The 20,885-nt window shown below is 47.0% G+C and overlaps 4 protein-coding genes across 4 annotated transcripts; 3 read left to right on the plus strand and 1 right to left on the minus strand.

Annotated features, from left to right (window-relative positions):
• Positions 1–531: 531 nt before the first annotated feature.
• HD556DRAFT_1432568 (uncharacterized protein) lies at positions 532–3,778 on the minus strand (the record flags this gene model as incomplete). The annotated part of the gene is made up of 11 exons (XM_041305134.1): positions 532–988; positions 1,112–1,193; positions 1,256–1,537; positions 1,577–1,838; positions 1,893–1,989; positions 2,045–2,220; positions 2,275–2,407; positions 2,461–2,689; positions 2,739–2,771; positions 2,799–2,940; positions 2,990–3,778. 11 exons carry the CDS (start codon positions 3,776–3,778, stop codon positions 532–534), a joined length of 2,682 nt encoding a protein of 893 aa, XP_041159281.1.
• Positions 3,779–4,597: 819 nt separating this feature from the next.
• HD556DRAFT_1444379 (uncharacterized protein) lies at positions 4,598–6,932 on the plus strand (the record flags this gene model as incomplete). The annotated part of the gene is made up of 10 exons (XM_041306775.1): positions 4,598–4,817; positions 4,871–5,124; positions 5,188–5,319; positions 5,383–5,445; positions 5,504–5,734; positions 5,797–6,019; positions 6,055–6,086; positions 6,146–6,388; positions 6,445–6,615; positions 6,675–6,932. 10 exons carry the CDS (start codon positions 4,598–4,600, stop codon positions 6,930–6,932), a joined length of 1,827 nt encoding a protein of 608 aa, XP_041159282.1.
• Positions 6,933–14,474: 7,542 nt separating this feature from the next.
• Positions 14,475–15,658, plus strand: HD556DRAFT_1309233 (uncharacterized protein; the record flags this gene model as incomplete). The annotated part of the gene is made up of 3 exons (XM_041300249.1): positions 14,475–14,744; positions 14,795–14,914; positions 14,963–15,658. 3 exons carry the CDS (start codon positions 14,475–14,477, stop codon positions 15,656–15,658), a joined length of 1,086 nt encoding a protein of 361 aa, XP_041159283.1.
• A 3,246-nt stretch (positions 15,659–18,904) lies between these two features.
• HD556DRAFT_1444384 (uncharacterized protein) lies at positions 18,905–20,379 on the plus strand (the record flags this gene model as incomplete). The annotated part of the gene is made up of 6 exons (XM_041306776.1): positions 18,905–18,938; positions 18,991–19,049; positions 19,102–19,178; positions 19,231–19,466; positions 19,532–19,839; positions 19,903–20,379. 6 exons carry the CDS (start codon positions 18,905–18,907, stop codon positions 20,377–20,379), a joined length of 1,191 nt encoding a protein of 396 aa, XP_041159284.1.
• Positions 20,380–20,885: the final 506 nt, after the last annotated feature.

Raw genomic sequence — 20,885 nt, forward strand, 5'->3', positions numbered from 1 at the left:
GGCCATAATTGTTGCCTATAGTACTAGTAGTAGTAGCCTCTGCTTAGTAGTGTTTTAAAGTCTGGTCCAGTCTGGTTTTTTTACCCTACTATTTGGAGGCAACTGGACCAGCACTAATATTTTTGGTCTTTTGCGGTTCTACAACTGGTTCTAGACCAGTCTATGAATGTACCGGTCCAAAACCAGTTCAGACCTGAAGACCCCATCAATAGGAACATTTTGAGCCTCTTATCTTGTCAAACGGGTATGATTTGAGCAAGTTATGAGCATTACAGGACGGGCTCATATAACTTTTATGAGCAAATATTGAAATGCTTATAGCTTTCCCAAATTTTGACCATTTTTTATGATCCAACCAGTGATAAATGCGCCTCAATTAGCACAATCGTACACTACTATATAGGCTAGGGTTGTGGTTATAAAAGACTAGTTGCAACCAGTTTTTATCAGTTTTTCATTTTTTTTTGCAAACAGGAGGCAACTGCAACTAAGCCATGTACAACCAAAGATGGGCAAGGTTGATATTGACTATCAAAAGGCTACTTCATATGCATGGTAGTCAGAATATTTGTTAACATAATAACCTGCAAATATTACCAAAGAGTCTGTGTGGTGGACATCTCTATCAAGAAAATGTGACCCATAAATTGGAATCAAATGAGCAGGACGAAGAATAGTATCCAAATGAATTACAGAAACAAGGCAATCACCTTCTGCATTATATTCAGGCTCCACCATCCACATACCAGTATTTGGGCATGGCTCATCTCCAATGGTATCAAACCATCGTATAAGTGCACAAGGATAATCCACCTGTCTATAAGTAAAAGAAAACAATAAAATCACTTGAGCAACATAAAGTCCACGAAACCCTGGCAAAGTAGAATCATGTTCAAGAAAAACACAGTTATGGCGAGCAGGGCCACCTCTCCAGCTTGGTAGTGACCTGATGACTTGGCGATGCATTCCACCAACACCACAGATATCACTTGGAGCATAAAATCAAATAGTGGCAGAGTGAAAGACAGAAACCTTGCCATCAAATAGTGGACATAAAGTGATATCCACCTCATGAAATGGTACTGCAGAGGCTGGGTTCAGTTGATCATACAAAAAGTGTCGTACAAGTTCTTGAAGATCAGGACAACCAATATGCTGTCCTAATGGTCGGAGATGTGGAGGATATCCTGGAGCTATGATTACAGTAGTAATAAGTAATTGCAATTACAATACTATCAAAGTGGTATTCACTTACCTTTTGTTTTTGCAAGTTGAATAATTACCTGAGCCTCACTGAATGGTATCAGATCATCTACTGCAATAGCATCATCAACATTGGTGTCGTCACAGAATGGATCTGGATCTGCAGGGCTAAGAGGGATAGCAACAACATTTTGATGCAATATAGGTGTATCCAAAAAGCCATGTGCAGCCATGCGAATATGAAATGCAGCAAGTTTGTCAAGACGCTGGTTGGTGATGAGCATCTGAGCGAGGGCAAGATTACCACTGGATCGACGCCAAGGTTCCTTGACAGCTTAAATATGCTTAGATTCTGTGATTGATGAGCAGAGACCATTAGGAGCACCAAACAGCTGGATCAAGTAGCGATAATGCAGTAGAGAGTGCTGGCGTGGCAGAGAAATGATATCTGGTGTCACACCAAGCTCCTGGAAGATAACACGTTCAGCATAAAATTTGCGAACTGAGTCATCAATGGCTTGAAGATCAGCCTCATTGAGGGTAGATTGGCGAACCAGATAACAGAAATTAAGGAAGGTACTGATGGCACCTAGCATGCGGTCTGGAACATGACCAGCAATTGCAGGTAGAAAGACCTAATTGCATAGCTTCAGAAATATATACAGAATTTTATGACAAAATGACAATACCTTCATCAATGCCTTCGAATCATTACCTGTCCATTGTTTGAATCCTCGTCCCTGAGGAAATCGACGCAACCCTGGAAATGATGGGACTGCAGCAATTCTGTATTCATCAATTAGCAAGTAGGTTAGGCTTATTTATGAAAATAGGATGTCACCGTCGGTCAATATCAGCCCATATTACCTGAGCCTGTACCTCACCATGTTCATGAACTAAGTAATCTCCTACCCATTTCACGATGTGGTCCTTGAATGTCCCCTTAATGATTTGATGGAGGATATCAGGAGCAATAAGCTCATGGATGTCTGCTCGAGGAAAATATGCAGTAAATGGCTGTATATCATATATCAGTAGTGTATTTCAATCAAAGTCAAACACGACACTCACCAATATCCCATCAACAATACCCCACCCCTTCCATAGTTCATTTCTCGAAAACGCATCCATGAGGACTCGAGTATGAACATGAGATCGTCGTCCACCTTGACCAGAGTCAAGATCATTTCGGTAATTTGTACATCTATGATACACTCGTAAAAGAACTCAAAAAATATACATAGACACTACTACTACCTTGGACACCATCTCTGTGCAATACATGCGAGCAAACATTGCTCAGGATAGTCAGCTATATATGGACCCAAACCATAGACCACTCGACAGTAATGACCATCAGGACACATTGTCACCTCAGGCTTCTCCATTGCAGGACGGAAAGCCTCCAGAATAGCGGCCAAAGAGGTATGAAACAAATGTCGACGGAATTCACGAAACTCTGGGGAGTCCTCGTGGTCTCTCTCAGCTGATTAAAATTTAGTATCAGTGTGATAATTATTGCAATAAAGACATACTTGTTGGGATAGAGAGAAAGCCTACCAAGCTGACTGCATTTCAATGGCCACGTCACGCACTATTGTGGACGTTACCAGTTGAGATATATAGTGGATAGTAATCATTCTGGCCCGTCGCAACTGAAACCGTAGTCTTGTCACTACCGAGAATAATAGGAACAAAAATGGCTCCATGGCAGTCAGGATCGTCCGCAAGAGTATCCTAATGAGCTCAATTAGTTCACGATAGAATAAACATACAAAAAACGAACACATTGCTTCCAAGCCCAATTACCCGTCATAAAGTCACTCCATACTCGTTGACCTTCATCACTGAAAACTTGACGAGGAGAATAATCTATGCTGTCGGCAAAGTCTGGGTTGGATAGTTGATTACGAACGAGTTCACGAGGATCCCAGAACCACACATTATACTCTGCCAACTTCCATGGAGGGACATCTGGGTCCTGAGCCAATAATCCATCGGCATCAGCATGATGGACAGTGAAGGATTGCCATGGTACATCCCTGGAATAAATTGAATCTATCGTAGTGTGAAGGTCTTTGCCGTTTGCGAAGGGTGGTACACCGGTCTTGTTCATTCCGGCGAGAATCTGCATAAGGTCATCAACCTGCTGGGCAGGCATCTGATTGCGACAGAATAATAGGTCTGCAAGTTCAAAATGACTACGTCCTGCAAATGGGGTCCACGGATTCTCCACTGGTGAGTTTGGAGACAATGGAGTCTGCTCTGGGGCAAGGTCATTACTGTCGATGTCACATGGGGTACTGTCCAATACAGGGTGTTGAAAGTAATAGGCACCTCTATAGTCCGAGTCAGAGTCCATATCGACATCTTCATCGGACTCCAAGTTGGCATGATTGTGATGGTGACGATGAACAGAAGGGTCGTAAGGATGTTCACGAGGTCGCGGAGGTCGTGGAGGCTCAATGTGGACTGTGCTTTGATGTTGCCTGTACCCATTGATAGACTTGAACCCACGACGACAAGTAGATGTGTTTGGGTCTGTACAATAGTATCGTCGAGGCTGGAACTTCATGTTTCAAAGAGCTAAAACAATTCACACAGCTGTAAGGACCATGGACGTAGAGAATAGTCCAGAGACTTTGTGCGAAACTACCCACCAGACCAACCAAACAAATACTATTTGTAACACAAAGTTTCCATTCAATTTATTTTAATCAGTCATCTACATTCTTCAAAGATTAGCGCTGATGGCCCCAGTTACTCGACCAGGTAACAAAGACGCACACCCTGGTCTTCTCGATGCTCCAAATCGAGGAAGACAATAAAAAGTTGACAAAGGTTTGAAACAATCACGCGCAGCTGCAAAGACTAATGCTCTCAACAATGTTGCTGAGATTGAGCGTGAAATGGAAGAAGAGGACTTACATGAACAGCAATACAGCGCTCGTCCACCTGTATCTTCTGTGAAGAAGGTCACTCGTCCTGCACCAAGGCCAGTATCTCGTCAAGTTGCCGTTCAGAAGGAATAAGGTAATGGTACGTATGAGCTATACCCTCAATAACAGATGCTGAATCTATAAATTTAGATGCAACTCAAGCTCAGTCCAACAACCAAACAAATTCAAAGAAAAAATGTACCCCACGAGAATTAGTCGCCAATGCACACAATGAGCTCGGGTTCGATATCACACCAGATGATGCAAGTGATGAGGAGGACTGGCGGGTCATGGAAAGGATAGCGCAAGCAGTACTTGTGAGTAAGCGTGGCAGGTTGGGACTTATGGTGAGTGATGAAGATGAAGAAAGGCAAGTGCCGTCGTTGTGCATCACAATGACAAACACTTACAAATGTGATGCGCGTCTAAACTCTCATTCATCAATTCATACCTACATGTCAATCCTCTGCCTTCTGATCCCGGCTCATAGGCCAGTCTCCAAGAAACTTAAACAAGATTCGCGGATTTTCGCAAGTCAACCTCCCATCAGTGGGATCCTACCTGATTGGCGCTCAAAAGCCAGGATGCAGGTCCCAAACAGCAGGTTTGTCTCTGGTTCTGCACCTCCAACTTCCAAGGGCATTCCAAATCCTTCAGAATCGCGCACCGAAAAAGGTCTGTGCCTCGCTCTATTTTATTTTACTGCTAAAATACATTTTGATATCTAGAAATATCTAAGAAAGATACAAATGTCATCAGATTTGGAGGACTGGAAGATGAGGACAAACTTGCCAAAGAAGATGATAGAGAGCTGTCTTTGCGGCTCATGTATTCAGACCCCCTTGACGTGCTTTCAAATGCCAGAGACAAGGCTGAAAGGGCTCAGCGCGAGTCAGAGGATGGAGACAAGCAGGGAGACCAAGATGAGGATTGGAGGGTCGACGACGAGCACAATGATGGCAATGACAACAAAACTATACAGGTAAGTATCACATTTATTGCAATTAAGTTTATGCTACTGATTCCTTGTTTTAACCCTGTCAAGCGACTCAGTGCTCATCAACCAGAAAGGGCTCAACACACGTCAAAGGGCAGAGAGGAGCAGGGAGACCGATATGAGGACAGGGGTGAGGTAGACAAGGAGTACGATGATGGTGTCAATAATGAGACTGTGCAGGTAAGTATTGCTTTTGTCATATTTGAGTTCAAACTACTGATTCCTTGTTTTGATCCTGTCTAGCGAGTTGGTGCTCATCGTCCAACGAATGAAGAGCGCAATGATCACGATGATAATGACATGCAGGTATGTATCATCTCAATTTCAACGAGTTCATAGTACTAACACCTGATATTATGTCTAGACATTCAACACATCTCGTCCAAGGACCACCAATGAGGACCGACGTTCCAAACCTTCTCACACTGGTCACAAGCAGCAAGTTCAATCCAATGCTCAGGCTCATGCCACTTTGTCCGGGATTAATGCTTACTCCCGTCCACCTCAGTCCACTCAACAAGCGGCTCGCACCACATCACAAACCCATTGGTCAAATATATCCAACAAGAGGAATGTTCGCCCCCTCAATCAACCAGTAAGCCCTTTTTTATTCTTCTGCTTTCAATACAAGTCAACATCACGCTAACAATAATTTAGCCTGTCACGCAGGTTGTACCGCAGAACATGGATGTCAATAAAGCCAACAATACACGGTTGCAACAACAGAAGCGCAGTCAACGGCGAAAATTTCGCATTGAAGATCTCCCTGATGGCTCCCAGCAGCGCTTTCGCCTTGTGCTCACACCACTCTGGATTGACTATATCTCGACACTCGAGGGGCCGTGGGATGCCTCTGATTATGTTGATGTCGCGAAGAGCTGTGGGATACTGTGTTTGATGACATCGAGCACACAGTTTCCAAGAAGAATGATTATGTCTATGCTCTGGTATGTATTTTTTTGATTCCGTATATGCTGTATATTTTGCTGCTAACAATATTCAATAGTTGATGCAGCGAGCCTACGATTATCGCAGTGGTTTTGCAGACCGTGCCGAACTTGCCGTTGCTTCTTACCTTGAACATGAGATGCCAGATGATATCAAAGACATCGTTGGACACCTTGCACTGACCATCCACAAGCTACCTGGTGACAGTGGGAAGACTCGTTACATCAATCCTGGTTGCTACCCTTACATGTGGAAGGAAGTTAACATGGTGTATGACGATCAGGGCAAGTTCTCCCATGCAGTGAGTCTCTAGAATCGCTATTAGGCTTGATCTTTTTTGTTTCACACTTTCAACAGACCACTTCGGGGGCATTTTTGCACCAACTTATATCTGATATGTTCGCTCACCACCTTGAAGCCATCCAAGGTCTTTCCAAAGCAAGCCGAATGAAAGACCGTCCTCGAGGAGCACTTGCTCTTGCATGTGTTGGCGTAGGTTTTCTTTTTGCTACCTTTACTGTACTAAATGTATCTTGTCTTAGGTTGAATGAGCTTTGCGACTGTATTCGACCAGAGAATATGTCAAGCCAGATGGTGCCATTGAGGCTAGGTTCTTGCAGCAACTGTGGGGCATCACAACTGACGAAATCATGATGTCGATCTCGAAGACAACACTGCGCGGGTGGAAGAATATCATTAAGGCTGCAATTCCTTACATTGGTGCCTACAAGTCCCGTGCAACATCACGTGCTGCTCTAAAGGAGCAGTGGGAAGGGCTGAATGGATATGTTATCTGTTTTGACCTAGACAGTGCGAGTGACTCTGGATCTGATTTTTCATTTTAGGTGAGTGTGATACACCGTTGAAGGTACAACAATTCAGATGGTGAGTCTGAACAATGTTGGGTCTTGCAGAACCCAGCTGCTATTCGACCCTAAAGGGTTTCTGGACTAGGCTCAAGGCTCAGAGGAGAGGAAATATCATGAAAAACTTGCTGAGTACTCTGACTCCTACTGGTAACTGGTGAAAAGATAACTTCTTTATGTAAGCTACAAAAGTGCCAACATAAGGTAAGGTAAAAACAGTCTCTACAAGCCCAGCCAGAAATGAATCCCTACACTGTTTTAAAAGCTGATGCTGATATACCCTAGTAGTAGCATTCTCTCATACATAATTTTGCTCATGGTTTATTTCGAAACTGTTTCTTGATTGGTCTATCTAGCACTGTACAAACTATTTTCTGTGCCCCTACTAGCTACAGATATGTGATGTCTGATTTCCAATGAAATGTCTGACAACTGATGAAGTGTCTGGTGACTGAGTAAGATGTCTGACAACTGATGAAGTGTCTGGTGACTAGGTAAGATGTCTGACAACTGATGAAGTGTCTGGTGACTGAGTAAGATGTCTGACAACTGATGAAGTGTCTGGTGACAGATAAAATGCCTGAATACAGTTAGTCAGGCATACAGATAGTCAGACATGAGGTCTTGTTGCAGACATGGTGTATCTGAAATCAGACAATATATGACTACAGACATTTTTCTGATTACAGACATGACATGTCTGACCTCAGTCAATCAGAATTTGTGTCAGAAATCAGAATCCACATGTCTGATACCAGAAGTGGACCTGTCATATCCCGCGTTCCGGACCCAGACCTATCACACACATCATTTCCAGAAGTCCAGATCTGGCCGACGTCTATCTATGTCCGGATCCGACCCGTGTCTAACTTCCGCGCCTTATCCCTTTGTACGTTCCTACTCCAGTTAGACTATATCATTTTCTGTACCTCATTTCATTTCCGCCTTTATTTTCATCTGTTCTAATCTCCAGGTTCATTTACTATTTTCTGATAGACTAGTGTTTGACTTTTTTATACGCTCCGTCCACAGCTTTGTATAGCTTCGGACTGCGCATTTCTGTTCTCCGATAAGTCCTCAGTAGTATATAAACCCTGTAAAATCTATGTACATCCTTATTTCGAATATCATCTTAGACTCTGCTCATTCCCTCCTCCGTCCGACTTGAGTTTCTCTCTCGTCGACCTCCGCTTGTCTTAGGATCGATTCCTATAGACTTGTCACCTCTGCCTCTACCTCTGGTAGTCCTCCACTGTTTCCTTTCTAGTTCGGACTTTGTCCGGATTAGTCTTATCTCTTGTTCCTGAATGTCTGCCGGAATTCCCGCGCATCGGACATCGGACTCCGGGCATCGCCCGACACCCTCCGGACATTGTCCGGTAACCTTTGGACATTGTTCGACAGCCCTCGGAAGTTAGGGGCATGTACTTGGGTAAGGGGCGCAGCACATGAGCTGAAGCCAAGCCCTTCGGATCCGACCTTTGAGCATGTTCTTAACAGTATATTCGAACTCGCACCTTAGCGAGTATACTTACATCTGTTTTCATGGCACCTACATGGGCGCAGACCACTCTTAATGCGGCAGGTTTAGTAACAGCCCAACACGACTCTACTCCCATAGTCGATGCCTTCACCAGTTTCTTGCAGCGCCGCGCTAGTGCGCAAGGCGCTGCCTCCAGCATCTCTCAACTCATGAATTGCCCACATCCGTCTACCCCCACCCCCACACCCACCGGAAATCTTCTGCACAATGATTCCGATGATGAACTTGCCCTAGGCGGTAACCTGCCGGGAGGTGGTGGCGGAGATCCGGATGATGAACCTCCAGAAGACCTGACTGACGATGAAAACGAAGGTCTAGGTCCGCAAGACCTGGTCTTCCTCCGGCTATCCCAAGCCATCAATAACCTGGCGCGTAACAACCGCCAATCCTCCGGATCCGGTGACTCTAAAGTCAAAGTCCGAGAACTGGATACCTTCGATGGCACTGAGCCCCGGAAACTCCGGGCATTCTTTGTTCAATGTGAGCTTAACTTCCAAGCTAAGCCGAAATCTTTCCGTACCGGCCGAACTAAGGTCAACTTCGCGCAATCATACCTCAAGGGCATGGCCCTTGAATGGTTTGAACCGGACCTCCTGTCGGACGTTCTCGTGGATCGTCCAGACTGGATGGATGACTACTCCGAGTTCATGTTAGAACTTCAAACTAACTTTGGACCTCATGATCCAGTCAGAGATGCGGAAATGCAGCTGGAACAGCTCTACATGCACGACGGACAGCGCATCAACAAGTATGTTGTAGAGTTCCAGCAGCTAGCTTCCCAAGTCCGCGGTTGGGGCGACGGAGCTTTGCACCATCAGTTCTACAACGGACTTCTGGCTCGCATCAAAGATGAAATCAGTTGTCAAGGGAAACCCACTACACTTTCCCAATACAAAACTCTCACCCAGACTATCGACGCCCGATACTGGGAACGCAAGGGAGAAGTCTCCCGCGAGACCAAACCTCCGCATCCACCCCTCCTGCTAAGCAGTCAGCTTCGACTTCCGACCGGAAAGAATATTCCGGCGGAAAATCCGGAAACACTTCAGCTTCCTCCTCCGCCAAACTTCCGGACTTGATGTCCAAGCTCGGAAAAGATGGCAAACTCACCTCCGAGGAGCGCCAGAGGCGTATGGAGAAGAAGCTCTGCCTCTTCTGCGGCGGACCCGGTCATACTGCCAGGGACTGCCTGAAATCCACTTCCCGTGCGGCCAAAGGTCGTGCTAGCACGGTGACTCCGGAAGCCAAACCAGAGGTCTTGGAAGAGACAAAAAATTAGTCCATGACCCTCCTGACTCCGCGTGGGACAAGGGTTGCGTTGACTCAACCCGTGCAATGGAGCTACGTCTCAATGCTATTTCCTTTTCCGATCCGAACTCTCTAGTACCATCCGTTTCAATTTCTACTTTTCCCGATATCTCTCCATTTCCGGCTCTTGTAGATTGTGGCTCGTCTCATTGTTTTATAGAAACCAGATTAATCCGAGAAAATAACATTCCAACCTATGCAATCCCTCTGCTTCCGCTCCACCTGTTTGATGGTACTTCTAATGCCACTATTACAGAGGCAGTAGATTTACTGATCCGGTTTCCGACCGGCGTGGTTACCTCTGAAACATTTTATGTTACTCCGCTGGACTCATCCTGTTCCATCGTTCTAGGATATAGCTGGCTCACCCGACACAATCCGTTGATTGACTGGGTAAAGGGCAGCATCGATTTCCGTCCGATTCCTCATGGAGTGCCTCCGACCCCTCCGACTCAACTTCCACCGGCTCTGGCGGAAATCCCTTCCTCAACCTCGCCGAGTCCCTCCGCTGATAATGCTGTTCCTAATATTTCCCTAATCAATGCAGTTGCTTTTTGCCGGGCCTGTAAATTAGAGGGATCGGTCCAGTTCAGTATTTTTGTTCATCCATCCGGTGTCAATCTCTGCTCCGCTACACTCTCCTCCGAACCTCCGAACCTATCCAGAATCCCTTCGGAATATCACGAGTATGTGGATGTCTTTGATAAGGGCAAAGCCAGACAGCTCCCTCCTCATCGTCCATATGATCTGAAGATCGAATTGGAAGAAGGAGCGGCTCCGCCCCTTGGCACCATCTATTCCCTTTCTCTGGTTGAGCTTGTAGCTCTTCGCAAATTCCTTGATGAGAATATTGCGACCGGACTTCTTCGTTCCTCATCCTCTCCGCATGGAGCCCCTGTCCTGTTCGTTGACCTCTGGTCCGCTCACCATCTAGTCCAGATGGCGGAAGGAGACGAGTGGAAAACTGCTTTCCGGACGCGCTACAGCTCGTATGAATGGTTGGTTATGCCGGAGGGTCTCACCAATGCTCCGGTGGCTTTCCAGCGCTTTGTCAATACCATCTTTGCCGATATGCTTGACATCTGTGTTATTGTGTACCTCGATGACATTCTCATTTATTCCGCAGACCTTGCATCCCATAAACAACACGTCCTTGAAGTCCTCCGACGCCTCCGGAAGCATTGGCTATATGCTAAACCGGAGAAGTGCGAATTCCATTCCGACTCTGTAGAATACCTCAGTTACCTCCTATCTCCGGCCGGACTTACAATGTCCTCCGACAAAGTCCAGACTATCTGCGACTGGCCAGAACCTCAGAAAGTCAAGGATATTCAATCGTTCCTCGGATTCGCTAACTTCTATCGTCGTTTCATCTTTAACTACTCGGATATTGTAGTTCCGCTTACGTGGCTCACCCACAAGGATGCCCCCTGGAATTTCTCCGAGGATTGCCAGAAATCTTTCGAAACTCTCAAAAAAGCCTTCACTACGGCTCCGGTGCTTACACACTGGATGCCGGATGTTCCTATCATTGTTGAGACGGATGCTTCTGATTATGCCATCGCCAGAATACTTTCTATCGTATGTCCGGACCAGGAGCTCTGCCCGGTTGCCTTTTACTCCTGAACCCTTTCAGCTCCGGAACTCAATTATGACACTCATGATAAGGAACTTTTAGCTATCTATGAAGCCTTCCGATCCTGGCGACACTACCTTGAAGGCTCTGCCGAGCCGATAGACATCGTCACGGATCACAAAAACCTTAAATACTTCACTACCACAAAACTCCTCACCCACCAACAAGCCCGCTGGTCAGAATATCTTCATCAGTTTAACCTCGTTATCTGGTTCCGACCCGGAAAACTCGGAGCAAAGCCCGACTGCCTAACTAGATGTTGGGACATCTACCCCAAAGAGGGGGATAAGGACTACGCTCAAGTTAATCCACACAACCTCCGGCTGATATTTACCACAGAACAGCTCGCTTCGTCCCTCCGGGCATCACACCTAGCAATTCCGGTGCTCCGGACAGCTGTACTGATGGATGTCGAGCAGCTTCATAAGGACATTCTGTCCGCCCTCCCTAATGACCCTATCGCTTCCAGTCATCTTCCGGGTCCGTCGGACCCGAGATGGACAGTGGACGAGAGTGGTTTCCTCTGTTGCGACAACCGTATATATGTTCCAGAATCCAATGACCTCCGTCTCCGAGTGCTCCAGAATACGCACGACCACCCGCTATCTGGACATTTCGGTCAGAACCGGACCCTGGAAGTTATCCGTCAGGAATATACCTGGCCCGGAATCCGCGCATATGTGAAGGACTATGTTAAGTCCTGCACGACCTGCGCCCGAGCTAAAGTTCCGCGACACAAACCATACGGATTGTTGAAACAACTTCCCATCCCCGAGAAGCCGTGGAATTCTATATCCATGGACTTCATCGAACAACTCCCCGATTCCTCCGGCTTCACTGCCATCCTGGTAGTCATAGATCGACTATCCAAGCAATCCATATTCATCCCCACCTACGACACCATTACCTCTCCGGACCTCGCCTGGTTATTCCTCCTCCATGTGTTTTCCAAACACAGAGTTCCGTCCCATGTCACTTCCGATTGCGGTACGGAATTCGTTTCCCACTTCTTCCGGTCGCTCAGAAAAGCACTCAACATGATCCTCCATTTCACCTCCAGATATCATCCGGAAGGTGACGGACAAACCGAGCGAGCTAACCAAACTCTAGAACAATACCTCCGGATCTACTGCAACTATCAGCAGGACAATTGGTCGGAACTGTTACCCTTGGCCGAGTTTGCATACAACAACGCTCCAAGTGCTACCACTGGAGTTTTGCCATTCTTTGCCAATAAGGGTTATCACCCGAACATTTCCATACATCCGGAGCGTGATCTTTCCTCCGCCCGCGCCCGGGATTATGCTATAGATTTAGATGAGCTTCACCAATTCCTCCGAGAAGAAATGTCCCTTGCCCAAGCAAGATATCAAGGACCCGCGGATGCTAGACGGAAACCCGCTCCGGACTTCAAAGTCGGAGAACAGGTCTTTGTTAAAGCAAAATATTTCCGCTTGACCCGACCATCGAAAAAGCTCTCGGAAAAGAATCTCGGACCATTCAACATCATTGCTCGTCCCAGTGAAGGTACAACAATTCAGATGGTGAGTCTGAACAATGTTGGGTCTTGCAGAACCTAGCTGCTATTTGACCCTAAAGGGTTTCTGGACCAGGCTCAAGGCTCAGAGGAGAGGAAATATCATGAAAAACTGCTGAAGACTACTCTGACTCCTACTGGTAACTGGTGAAAAGATAACTTGCTTATGTAAGCTACAAAAGTGCCAACATAAGGTAAGGTAAAAACAGTCTCTACAAGCCCAGAAATGAATCCCTACACCGGCACTCATTCCTTCACCATCCGTCTTCCGGACGCTATGCAATCTGTGCATCCCCTATTCCATGTCTCTCAGTTAGAACCCACAACTCCGAACACTATTCCTAATCGCGTCCAACCTCCTCCGCCTCCGGTATTAGTCGACGGAGAACCGGAATACGAAATCTCCGAAATTCTGGATTCCAAAATCGACCGCCGGAGATGTCACTGCCAACTGCTATACTTAGTACGTTGGGCCGGATATGAGGGAACAGATGAAGAAACTTCCTGGATACTCGCAACCGAACTCGGAAATGCGCCGGAACTTCTATCGGATTTCCACTCAGCATATCCGGATAAGCCGGGACCAACTTCTAACAAATGAGTAAAAAGTACGTGCACATATGTACATTATTTAGGCGTCCGACATCCAGACTTCAGATCTGACGACCTAAGAGTCCATCTCCATGTCTCCGCCAGATCCGCCGGCCTCCTTTTCTGCCTCCTCCCCACTTTCCTCCTCCGGAGCATCCTCTACATGCATCCGGAAACCGCCCCTCAGACTCTCCATGAAGAGAGTCTGAAACTCCCTCTGCTCCTCCATGAACCGGAGCATGGTCTCACTCACCCAGTCCATCGCAGCCCTACTTCCCTCTGCCACTGCAATACCTCTCTCCATCAGCCCATTCGTCCGGGCCAGTTCCGCCACAATATTGTTGGCGGCTGCGACCCAGGCCTGGTCATTGTACTCCATCCAGTCTTGCCCCTCCCCAATAACCGTCCGGGGACTGGAGATAATCTCCACGTCGTCGTCAAGGTCCTCCGGACTCCTCTGGCGCCGCTTGCCTTTGCCCTTGGGACTCGGAGATCCCTCTGGACGTGCACGTTTCTTGCCTTTGCCTTTGCCAGCCGGCGTCTTGACAGGCAGATTTCCGCCGACACATTTTTCCTTTGGATGCGCGGCATTGGTCACATGTCCGGATCTTCCGGAATCATTAGCAATCATCCGGATCCGGATAAAACAAACACTCACTCTAGGCATCTTGGACGCTACTGCCTAGGTGCAAGCCTTGCGCCTGGTGACGCACATCTCGCATGTGACCTCCGGATCCGCCGGACCGGAGGACTAAGACTCTATGAATCTCCGGAAAACATAAGAGTCTGGACAGCTGCGTTTATTTCGCAGTTTATTTCGCAGTTTATTCCTGTAGGTGGTGTGGTAACAAGTAACAAGCTGTGACTCACATGTGACTTGATCAGCGTCCACACCACCCCTTGCCAATGGCGAAACGGAAGAGTACTAGTACAGCGCCTGTCAACAACACTGCAAGTGTAGGCTCAGCCACTCACTGGACCGACAAAGCAACCTCCCGGCTCATTCAATATCTCACACTTCATCGTGCCAAAGGTGGAGATGGTATCAACTTCAAACAGGCAACCTTTGCCGCTGCAGCGGCTCATTTGTTGGAGCCACCAGACGGCACTCCAAAGGAGAACTACATAGTGGGAAACAAAAGGGACTGGCAGTCATGCAAGAACAAATGGATTATGGTACGTAGTATGTTGTTATTTCACAGTTAATCAAGTCCTGACTGCTACAGTGCAAGAAAAAGCATGCCGCTATTGTTGAAATCAAGTCGCAATCAGGCTTTTCGTGGGACGAGGAACTTGGCGCAAATATTGGCCCAGCTGATGCCGCATGTTGGACAACATTCGCAAATGTAGGTTTTCATGATGTGGATCTGTTGCAAGTCTGACCATTTTTCAAGGCACATCCTGATGCAAAGCCGTTTCGCAACAAAGGCTGGAAGCACTTTGACGAGATGGATGACCTTTTGCGTGCGCAGATCTCACGTGGCACCAATGCTTTTCATGCAGGCCAGGAAACCTTCGAATCGCAACACACTCCTAGCAACATCAGCAATGAAGGCCCTGCTGTCGAGCACGAGCCAGTGGCATCCACAACAGGAGACTCAGGAGTTAAAGAAGATGACAAGAGAACAATTGCAGAGAGAGAGCTAGATGACGATGAAGATGATATCATTCCTTGGGAAGCAACTCCTCCTCCTTCGAAGCGAAAATCTGCACCTGTGGCTTTGACTCCGTCTCTTACTGCTTCCTCATCTTGTCCCTCTGGTCCATCTTCGAAACACCAGCGCATTGGTGGATCAGCCACCGCACTATATGCAATAAATGATCAATTTTCTGAGTTCACCGATGTCTTCCGTGTAGCCTCACAATCACAAAAATCAGCTATTGCCTTATCACCTCAACACAAGCAGGCAGCAATGCGACGCGCACAACTTCTAGAAACACATCTTGATGATGATAGCATGGCCGCACTTATTGAAGCTTTTCAGATGGATGTCAGCGCTGCTGACACATATATTGTGATGTCCAACGATGGGCCAAGGAAGTCTTTTGTTGACCGCAAGATCAAATTTATCAACAAGCAGGGTCTCTAGATAGTATATATATTGTCGCGCACTCATCTTGTCATGTCTTGACGAGCTCTATGGTAATCCCTCCACATAGCATCTGCAATACTATCTCTGTCCTCCGTCGCCTTTTGCCTTTCAGCACGGCCTGCTGGTCCTTCAGCAAGATCACCCCTCGACTCGCCTGCATCAGCATCAATGAGATCCTCAGTAGCGAATTCCTCTATTTCCTTTGGATCGAAACTTTGAATGAAGTTGTGGACAGCACAAAGTGCCGGGGGAATTCGGGCTTGAGTCGACATACTATATTCTGGTGGATGTACGAGTATCACGAACCGCTTCTTGAGAATGCCGAAAATCCGCTCAATCACATTTCGAGCTTGAGCATGCCGAAGGTTGTATATTTCTTTGGAGTTTTGTGGCCTGCCTTGCATGAGAAGATTGATGAGTCAAGTGACATATTGCTCACCGAACTGCAGCTCGACCCCACTCAGCCAAGTGGTACCGGACACTTCGATACGGAACGAGAAGTGAATTGCATATTCCAAACCCAGCATCTGCAAGGTAGTATCTCCCTCCTGGAATCTACAGGTCAGTGAGACGGGCATTATTGTAGAGAGTCGAGTCTGAGGTTGATCCATCCCAACCACTGAGAACATACTGGAACCGAAGATCAAATGAACAGCATGCAAGACAATTTTGGCTGACAAAACCCTTTCGGTTTTGTGAAAGCTGTCTTTCTGCCACGGATGGACAACATGCAATGTGTGTACCATCCATGGTCACAAGTGCCCCTTTGAAGTATGGAAAGAGTTTCGAATTCCCTGATATTTCTGCTGGAATAGGTGCATCGTCCCGTGGAAGATATACAAATTTGTTGTAGAAGGGAGCTGAAGACAGAGCAAGCAGGACTCTCTTGAAATATCTGATGACATGTGAGATAATGAATATCTTGCAATATGAACATACTTCTGTGTGGTCGTGTGTGAGTGCTGAAAACGTTCTGCAACATGACGGCTTGAAAGCCCTGTCACACATGTATATAGAAATATGGAAACTTGCTCGTCAAGCAGAATATATTTTGAATCTCGTAGCCCACAAGTCCGAAGCTCATGTACAAGGGCATGGAAAACGTGCTTCCTCATTCCGAGCTCAGTCTTGATCCGGTCAGGATGTCCATTGGTGAGTTCTTGCACCCATGCATGTCCAGTGAGGAGTGAGGTATGGTAGGGCTGTTTCTCAAGAAATGGTGTCATGTAGGCAATTATAAGACCCATAACAAGTTGACCAATCATTGCAGCGGCCATCCGCAGCATGTGGAAACGCTGGATTTCATTAGCTGGAGGCATTTCAGCCTTGGTGTGATGTCATATGGTGCGTGATGCGGCGACCTTGTCACGGTTGTTTGTACATATTGTTACAAACAAAATAAACTACGAAACAAACTGCGAAATAAACGCAGCTGTCCAGACCCTAAAAAACCTCATCTGACTCACCTCCGACACATTATCCGCTCTAGCCTTCATCAGGCGCTCCCGCTCGCGTTCAGCCAACACCCTCCGAGTTTCCTCAATGTCCTTCCGCTTCTGTTCCTCCACGCGTTTCCGTTCCTCTTCCGCCTCCTTGCACTTGCGCTCTTCTTCCTCCGCCTCGAGCTGCGCGATTTCGGCGACCATTTCCGCCTGTCTCTCTTCAAGGAGTTGTCGGGCAGACTTCTTGTTGCCGGAAGTGGAGTTAGACATGTTAAAGCAGTAATAGGAGTTAGGGGGAAAGTTTTAAATGTTTCCTGGGCATTCTGGCCTACTTATATGCTTCAGTGCTATTTTTACGAGCTCCGCCCATCATCTCGCATTCATAAAACTCCGGACCGGACTTCCGAATCAGAAGCCTCGTGGGCTCGGCCCTAAGGGGGGGATACTGTCATATCCCGTGTTCCGGACCCGGACCTATCACACACATCATTTCCGGAAGTCCAGATCTGGCCGACGTCTATCTATGTCCGGATCCGACCCGCATCTAACTTCCGCGCCTTATCCCTTTGTACGTTCCTACTCCAGTTAGACTATATCATTTTCTGTACCTCATTTCATTTCCGCCTTTATTTTCATCTGTTCTAATCTCCGGGTTCATTTACTATTTTCCGATAGACTAGTGTTTGACTTTTCTATACGCTCCGTCCACAGCTTTGTATAGCTTCGGACTGCGCATTTCTGTTCTCCGATAAGTCCTCAGTAGTATATAAACCCTGTAGAATCTATGTACATCCTTATTTCGAATATCATCTTAGACTCTGCTCATTCCCTCCTCCGTCCGACTTGAGTTTCTCTCTCGTCGACCTCCGCTTGTCTTAGGATCGATTCCTATAGACTTGTCACCTCTGCCTCTACCTCTGGTAGTCCTCCACTGTTTCCTTTCTAGTTCGGACTTTGTCCGGATTAGTCTTATCTCTTGTTCCTGAATGTCTGCCGGAATTCCCGCGCATCGGACATCGGACTCCGGGCATCGCCCGACACCCTCCGGACATTGTCCGGTAACCTTTGGACATCGTTCGACAGCCCTCAGAAGTTAGGGGCATGTACTTGGGTAAGGGGCGCAGCGCACGAGCTGAAGCCAAGCCCTTCGGATCTGACCTTTGAGCACGTTCTTAACAGGACCTCTCTGATATCAGACAATGTCTGATGTCTGATGGGACTGAATGTACTGGTATCAGACCCTACAGACAAATCAGGAAAAATCTAGGTTTTCTGATGTGAAATGCTGTGTGTCTTTTTTAGACATCATTTCTAGGGCTCTCTGAGTCCAACTAGTATGCGCTGACAGGCCTTCTCTAGCACTCTTTCCCAATACTACTAACTAGGTTTCTCTTCACCTTACTACCACTAGCCATGGTTCCGGTGGCAAACACCAGCTTGGATACTCTGGTTTCAAGCTAAGAACCTGGTTGACACTGCCACTTTTGCATATAAGGTAAGAATGTCACAACAGGCATGCAAAGCTATGCCCTCTGAATCTCTTACTTTGTTACAGCAAGGCCCAATAAATGGGCAAGGCTTTTTCTGCGAGCATAGTCCCGCATGGCATTCCCAGCCGAATATTAGCATACTCCCTGGATAACTCGAAAATGTCAGTGGCAAAGGGCCCTCCTAAAGTACTAGAAGATTCAAGCGACACTCCACATCCTCGGCAAGTTTGCTGATAAGTAGCCAATCTAGCACTTCAGTGGAATCAGCTTCAAGCCTGGAGCCAAAACCTTGCCTCCTGTTAAAGCCAAAGATGCTGAAGCCACCAGTGTTGGAGCTAAAAGATGGTGAGTCATATCTGATTAAAATATCATGGGAGTTCTTTGCTAAGCTCTACAGATCTTCGTCAGCGTATTATTGCTGCCATTTGGAAGGGCGGCAAGGGACCTGAACACGAGGTACAAGAAGCCATCACCATTCTTATCTTTCTCTGGCTGATTGCCATACCAGGTATTTTCCAATGTTTCAGAGCAAAATTATCATTATATCCTGAATGCAATTGAATCCGACGATAATCTCATTCACAAGTAAGCCTTCTCTCCACCTGCCATGTCTAAGCTGATCCAGCACTTTCTCCAGACCATCATACATCCCACCCCTTCAAAAACTCTCTGTCAACCTGCTGACTCCAGTACACGAATCCATTCTAGCGCCTCTGTGCACTACAATGGGAAACATCGCAGCATCTTTGCCACTTCCACAAGCACTCCATACTGCCATCCACATGCACATGAACACGATGGTCGAACAAGGGGAAGATAATGAGGACAATGAAGACAAATGTAATCTCAGCATCCCTGATATGCTAATTCAACGTGAGACAAGAGATGCAGAGTTCCACCCGCTATGGCCTTTGAAGTATCATTCTCCCAATCTTCAGAGTCGGCAGGATCGAAAATCCAACTTTTTGTGGACAAGAACCCCCACATCGAGGGGGCCACCCATTTTCACATTGCCGAGGCAGAAAGACACACCTTAGTGAGCGATGAATGGGCGATTGAGCAGGAGTTAGACAAGAAGAAGGTTGGGCACATCAAAGAGGTCAGTGGGAGTGCAAGTGGTAGTGGGATCTCATTTTGCTCGCACACTTGGCTGCAACCCCTCACGATAACCATTATGACTTGGCTCCACCCCCCTAATGGATGGTTGAAGATAACCAACCATTGTTCGCAATATTACACCACCATGGTACATAGTATATGTTTTTGATACTAGCGACTAGTTCTAACTAATTTAATGCAATGCTAACAGGCACTCTTCCCGCAGCAAGACAATGCTAAACTTCGATGTGTCCAGCATCTATTCAAGTGTACCCTGGAAAGAGTTCATGACTCAACAGTCTGGCATCTGGAGGGTGAACATCCTCCAAGTACTAGTGGCGACTGTCATATCCCGCATTCCGGACCAACATCAGACGATGTTCCCACGCCTCATCCGGACCTCCGGACCTCCTGTCCATGTCTCCAGACCCAATCCTCTATCCGTCCGGATCCCTGTACTCCTGCATCTGATATCCGGACACCAGATCTGATATCCACATCTCCGGATCTCCGGATCCGACCTATCTGTCATGTCCAAACCCAAACCTTAAATCAGCGCCCATCCCCTTATGGTAATCACCTGTCTCCGGACTTCCGAACATCCGGATCCGACCCACGTCTATCTTCCGGATCCGACCCGCGTCTATCTTCCGTGCCTTATCCCTTTGTATGTTCCTTCTTGAGTTAGACTTCCTCATTTTCCGTACCTCGTTTCATTTCCGGCTTTATGTTCCTTTGTCTTCATCTCCGTCTTCATTTACTATTTTCCGATAGACTAGTGTTTGACTTTTCTACATCCTCCGTCCACAGCCTCGCATAGCTTCGGACTGCGCTGACTGACTCTCCGTTAAGTCCTCTGTAGTATATAAACTCTGTAGAATCTTTGTACTTCCTCAGTCTGAATATCATACACATATTAGTCCTCGCACTAGCCTTCACCCTAAGTCCTCGTAACAGTTCTAGTCCTCCGACTTAGTCATTATCCATCTCAGGCCTAGGGAGAAATTCCCTAGGCCGGAGCTCCGCTCCTCCGCTCCTCCACTCATCCACTCATCCACTCATCCACTCATCCGATCCTCCATTCCTCCGAGTTTCCGGAAGTTCCTCCGGAACTTTCCCGCGGTCCTCCGGACCTATTCTGCTTCGGACTTTGTCCTTGCAGCCTTTCCTCTGTTTCCTTCTACTCAGGACGAG

The sequence above is a fragment of the Suillus plorans genome, assembly GCF_016647745.1.
Source record: "Suillus plorans strain S12 chromosome Unknown HD556scaffold_35, whole genome shotgun sequence".
Classification (NCBI taxonomy): domain Eukaryota; kingdom Fungi; phylum Basidiomycota; class Agaricomycetes; order Boletales; family Suillaceae; genus Suillus; species Suillus plorans.